Here is a 6,000-nt window from a genome sequence, read left to right as displayed (position 1 = left end):
CCATTATGCACCAGACAGCTCACACATCAGCTATCACAGTGCAGAGATGAGGAGAGTGAATCAATTTATGTTGTGTCATTTCTTTGTCTGATTACAAGTTATTCAGATTGTTTCCTCTTATCCTAAATACTGCTAAAATACGGGGGAACATAAAATACACATAAAATAACTCAAAACACAGACACCTGAGTAAATAGGTATTCATTTCTTGCTAGAATCATCCTTTAATACATAACACAGCTAATACAAATGGGAAAAAAAGATACACCGACCGAGACCAGTATTGTATACTGTTGTTATATGTATGCTTTGTAATTGACTTTGGGAGAAAAATAACATGGTTCTCTCATATATTTCTTTGTGGTTCAGTTAGAGATCATTTTATAGACGTTTGAAACCAAATCCATTGAAAAAGGACACGAGTACATAATATACAACAAGGCACTGAGTAAGAATCCTGCATATCTTTGGGTGGAGCTACCGCCCGCGGAGTTCCAGTGAAATGCTGTGGAGTGTCGCTTATGTTAAAGCAACCTTGCAGGAACTTTACGAGAACTTTGCTGGTAGAGGGAAATAATGAAGCACCTTCCAAGCTGGAGATCTTTGAGTATGTACTGCCATGTGTTTTTGGTCCAGATGTTTAAAGTAGACGTGATTATTTTTGGACCAAGCTGCCCTATCTATATTATAATACACTAAGCTTTCTAAGCTGCGGGAGGGTCTAATAACATTTTGTGCAAATTTTCAGAATTTTTGTCTTGTTTCCAGATTTTTGTGTTTGGAATGGCACTGTTGCTATGGCATCATGTCAATGCCATTACGAAGTAATTTCACTCCCAAGGCAAAGCCTATAAAAGCATGGGTTCAGCTACTCAGTGGGTATAGCAATAATCATGCCCAGACGCAGACGATCTACTTCTCGCCCAGTCCGCAGGAGGCGTAAAGAACTCTTAGGTCCCTAGTTAGAAAGTTAAGTCCCTTCCCTTACTAGCCCATCAGGTAAGTGTCCTTTGGGCTGCAAAGCTCACTAGGCAAAAGTCTTCTAAATAAAAAGGAGGACTTCAAACTAACTACGACCTACAGTATGTTCAATCAGATTAAGTGTTAACCGGCAATAGCAGACATCCACATAGTGGCGGTGTTGGAGGTGCAACTGCATTGGAGCCATAAATCGGTAAGCAGCTGCTCTTGCGATCATTGTCATGAAGCCACACCCGCCCCACTCATGTTAGAAGTTCCGAACGAGAATGTGTAGGTTATATAGAACTGATTACCCTCAAATTGAAAAATCATTAAAACGAATGAGGATTTCTATCATCCTATTTGAGGTGTAGATTACATCTCACATTCCAGTGTTCGAACTTGTAAACACAGATGCAGATGGGATTTCTGTTCATGCGACTCTGCAGCAACTGGCGATGTACGCTTTAGGAGTAATGCTGGGATCCAATTCTTTATTTGACAGCTCTAATGCGGTGCCACCTCCGACACAGCAAAAACAGCCGCTATGCAGATGTCGGCTAAATCGGATCTGATTCAAAGGAGCTCTCAGGCTAGGATTCAATCAGATCTGCTTCAGTTGACACCTGCATAGCTGGTGTTTTGGCGGTGTCTGAGGTGTAACTACATTAAGAGCTGTCAAGCCACAATAAGGATTTGTATCAGCCTAATCGAGGTGTAGAGGCTGCATGGGATTATTACTAATGTGACTAGGTCCATCCAATGGCAATTTCCACAATAGCCTACCGCACAGAGCTACTTGTGGATTTGATGTGGTTCTAGCTCCGACATAGCCAAAACAACCGATATGCAAATGTCGGCTGAAGCGGATCTGAATAAATTGTGCCCTTTCGCTTTTGAATATTTTCTTTTTTTTTTGGTTTGGATTGGCACCGCTATGGGAGATGATGCTGTCATAAAGCATTTGATGTAAGTTAAGATGTACATTTGTGGGCCATAATAATTGACTGGACATTCCTAATTACCATGGCAATTAGGCCTCACAATAGTAATATTACATTTGCAACATGCAGTACAGTATAAGCTGCACTGCTACGCTTATAGTCTATGGCAGGCAGTGGGTAAAATCTTCAACAGTATCTCATGGTGACCCGCTGCCCTGTTTTCCCCCAACTCTTAAAAGTGAGGTATATAATGAGTTAAATAAGCACGAGTCAAATAAGCACTAGGCCTAAAATCCTTTCAAATAATGCTGTCAAATAAAGCGAGGTATATAATGAGTCAAATAAGTACTAGGCCTGAAACATAGTCCTTTGTAGACACACTGGAGAGGTGGAAAATCCACTTCCACACTTTGAAGTGGTCGCGTCCATGCAAACTACACATTTTAGCAGGTCACTTCACGCAAAACTTTATATTTTCGGGGCAGCTGAAACTCTGATTTGGTCAAACAGTACAATATTGATTCCTGCATGAAAGTGTTTGCCTTGCCCCGTTTCTCCCTGTGTGCTCCGAGTAGTCTAGATGGACACAAGGGAAGAGAAGAATGCAATAATTGTGGAGCATTTAAAAATCCAATCGCAAGAAGAAACCGTAGGCTACTATTGTAGTTTTGGTTTCGAGTTTCCCCTTCCTCAGTGATTAGCCCCAAGTGTGATAGCTTATTTGTACAAAAGTACATTTTTCTCTATTAAACAAAATAAATCTGCAATTCTGAAGCCCTATTTTGATAGTAATATTCTAGCAACAATAGCCTAATTGTCAATCCAAAATTCATGCCAATCACTCACTGGTTTAGGTATGCCTATTTCACATCAAAATCTATTTATCATGCATTCCTGCTTGGACATGTTAGATGACACAACTTGAGTTGAGAAAATTGGTATACCCAGAAAGCCGAACAAATGTTTGATTTGTAGGAGGGGGAAATTTTCATTAAATCAAATAATTAATTTCCAACGATTTACCGTCTGTAAGGATGGGGTGCCGCTAAGCAGTCTGCTATTTTAAGGGTTTATTTCAAGCACTTTTAACCCTTTAATCACTGTCAATGCTCCCCTTTCAACAATCATTATATATTTAAAAATGCCACTTGAAAATCATTTGAGTATTGAGTTGCATATTTCAATTTATTGATAATAAAAGAGATGCTTCCTTAACAATCGGCAGGCCCCGAGTATCCCAAAGCTTAGAAGTGGGCGTCCAATTGAGGTTTCATCCATTAGAAGAACCAAACATGGTACTCATGAGTTGGTAGAAGTTTCTCCTAACCGCTGGTCCAGGGTCAGATTTTTTTTAAATCTGGGGTTGGGTAATCTGATCCTCGATCTGTGGTTAGGGACAACTTCTACCTTGAGCCCTTATAGATTCTGACTGGCCATGCCCCAACTCCGCACACTCATAGGAACCACCCCAGTAACACGAGTCTCACCCTGTAACAAAAGCCCTTGTCATGGTAGCACGTTAGCATCTTAGCATAAGAAAGACAAAGCTAGCTGGTTAGCAATAAGAGCCATGAGAAAGTCAGTCTGGCCCAGAGTGTTCAAAATCACGTTTCTCCAAAACATTGAGGGAAAGGTGTCCTGACAAGGCTGTCGCAGGACTCAACCTCCCCCAGCCCTCTGCTAAGTGATGAAAGGTGAAAGGTCTTGGACGACACCTCACCAGTTGCTACACTGGCTACCGTAGCTGCTGATGGATGCAGAGTTGCTGTAGCGCTTTTTTACGATCATGCTAATGTATGCTTTCATCAGCTTGGCAATGTCCATAACCTGGGGAAAGAGTGAAGGAGGCGCGGTTAGGACCTTACAGTTGACACAGTCGCTGTATAACAGAAAATGGTTTGCAACACTTTCTATGGACGTATAATTATAATACCGTGTACCATTATTACATTGCATTAAAAAACATTCCATTACCACCATGGCTCCTTATAACAGCATATATAATGCACAAATGGGATCATGGGTGGCTTAACATACCAGACTGGTCTCGAAGAGCAGTTCGCGGCCCTCCACGGCTATTTTGTAGGCATTTGGCAGTGGGGCCCCAAAAGAAAGGATGAGCTCATAGGGGAAGACCTCCAGGGGCCAGGGTTCGCCACGCTTATACACCGAGATGGCCTCCCTGCTCACCCCCAGCCACAGCTCCACTGGGAAGGCCCCGTCACAGGACTAGGAAAGGAGACAAGAAGGAGACATGGTATGAGTAGGAGAAATGGGTCAACGATGGTGATAGATTCACTTATAGAGTTTTCCATTTCGGTCCGGATCTGGGCGTTATTTTTTGGTTTCAGTCCAACACTATGCATCCTCATCAAGCCCTTGCATCAGGATTGTGATCACAAGGGACTAAATGTAAGAAAACGGACTGAATCAACAGGGAAATACAAATCAATTAGTTTTCCGGATTTTTTTTTATTTAAAATTTTCCATTGCGTGCCCTAATGAACACTAGGTGTGATAGTGGTAGAGTAGAACCAAAAATGACTGAGGGTCCCAGACGAAACGGCTTAAGAAACCCTGTGCTAAAATTGAAATGTAAACCACTATTTGGTAAGGGCCACTCACCTCCACTTCGAAGAGCGTGGATCCGTAGCCGGGCCACTCTTTGACCAGTGCCATGTACTTCACCATGGCCAGCTCCTGGTTCATCCCCTGCAGCTTCTTCCACTTGTCCACCAGGCTGGTTCGTGCTGCCGCTATCTCTTCCCTCATCCAGGCCTCGAGCGTGTTCTCCTCCTCCAACTTCTGGCGGCTCATTGAGCCGCTCCTGAAACTACGCCTTAGCGTTCCCTCCAGGAAGCTGGAGCGTTTCTTCTCCGAGGTTCCATCGGAACGGTCCACCACTGACCCCATGCCCAAACCAGTGGCCGGGGAGAAAGTCTTGGCGGAATTTTGGACGCGGGCACGCAACCGAGTCATAGGGAACACCTGAGACATTTCGGGCACGGTAGCTTGGGGGTTGTAGTCTCCGAGGAGGTATTGTAGTCTCAGGGCAGCCAGGAACTGGAGGGTCTCCTCCGGGGCTGGGTAATGGCCTCTGATCACCGCCTCATGGGCCTGGAGGAGGACAAGAGAAAGAGAGAGGAGGAAAGAGGAAAAAGAGGGGGGGAAAGTGAAAGAGATTGTCTTTGACAAGCTGTTATCATCGGATTAACGTTTAGACTGGCAGACACACAGCCAACACAACAAGTACGGATCTTGATAATTGAAAGTCTGTAGACCGACCGACAGACAGAAACAGTGTGGATGGATGTTTTTTTTCGCTGGTTCATACCTGCTCAAACATGAAGGCAAACTCGACACAGTCCTTGGGTACATTATCTGTGTCTAAGAAGCAGTAAAGCTTAAAATAGAACTTCCAGCCTGTCTGGGTCTCATCTTGACTTGCAGAGAGCCTGGAAAAGATGAGTGAGTGTTACTAGTACTGTTCACAGACTCACACACACAACACATTCTCACACCAGTTAAGGGCAGTCAGGGTAGGCTAATAAAATAGGTGTTAAATGAAATAAAAAATAAATAAATAATTGCCATCTCTTTTGGTTATCTAATGTTTTTTCTCAATGTTTTTTTTTTTACTACATCCAAATCTCTCGTTGATCTGTTCCTACCTTCCCATCTAGTCAAATCGTTGACATGCGCAGCCCTTCCTTACTCCACTCAATGCATAGGCCTTGCTGTTTATACTAGCTTCACCTGTTGCATTGAGCAGAGTTCATATGTTGCGCATTCGTATTGTCTTTAAAGCTTAAACATTATTTGGGCGTGTCTAAAAGCTAGCCAGTGAGCAAAAACAACCGGACAAAATGGACACTATACAGCACCTAAAAGAAATTCCAAGTTGGTGTAGGCTACGTCATAACAGAGAAGTGGTATCAGACGAAAGGACAGAAAATGATCTGATCATTTAGAATGGCTGCGCTACCTATAGCTGCCTCTGCTGTTTCAGCTTTTCAACAGGGTACAACAGAAGGCTGCTACTGCGACCTCAACAACCTGATGACCTCATCAAACACGAAGAATCTGCATCGCACAT

The 6,000-nt window shown here is 43.2% G+C and overlaps 1 protein-coding gene across 1 annotated transcript in view; it reads right to left on the bottom strand.

Moving 5' to 3' along the window:
* Positions 1-190: 190 nt before the first annotated feature.
* Positions 191-6,000, bottom strand: part of myo10 (myosin X) — a 271,259-nt gene continuing 265,449 nt past the window's right edge. Inside the window, exons 38-41 of the mRNA XM_071362598.1 lie at positions 5,239-5,359; positions 4,530-5,021; positions 3,942-4,133; positions 191-3,731 (exon numbers count right to left, since the gene is read on the bottom strand). Of these exons, the coding sequence (XP_071218699.1) occupies positions 3,621-3,731; positions 3,942-4,133; positions 4,530-5,021; positions 5,239-5,359 (916 nt within the window). The 3' untranslated portion in view covers positions 191-3,620. The remainder of the gene's footprint in view (positions 3,732-3,941; positions 4,134-4,529; positions 5,022-5,238; positions 5,360-6,000) is intronic.

The sequence above is a fragment of the Salvelinus alpinus genome, chromosome 23 (genome assembly GCF_045679555.1).
Source record: "Salvelinus alpinus chromosome 23, SLU_Salpinus.1, whole genome shotgun sequence".
NCBI classification, from domain to species: Eukaryota; Metazoa; Chordata; class Actinopteri; order Salmoniformes; family Salmonidae; genus Salvelinus; species Salvelinus alpinus.
This window is presented reverse-complemented; position numbering and strand designations above follow the sequence as displayed.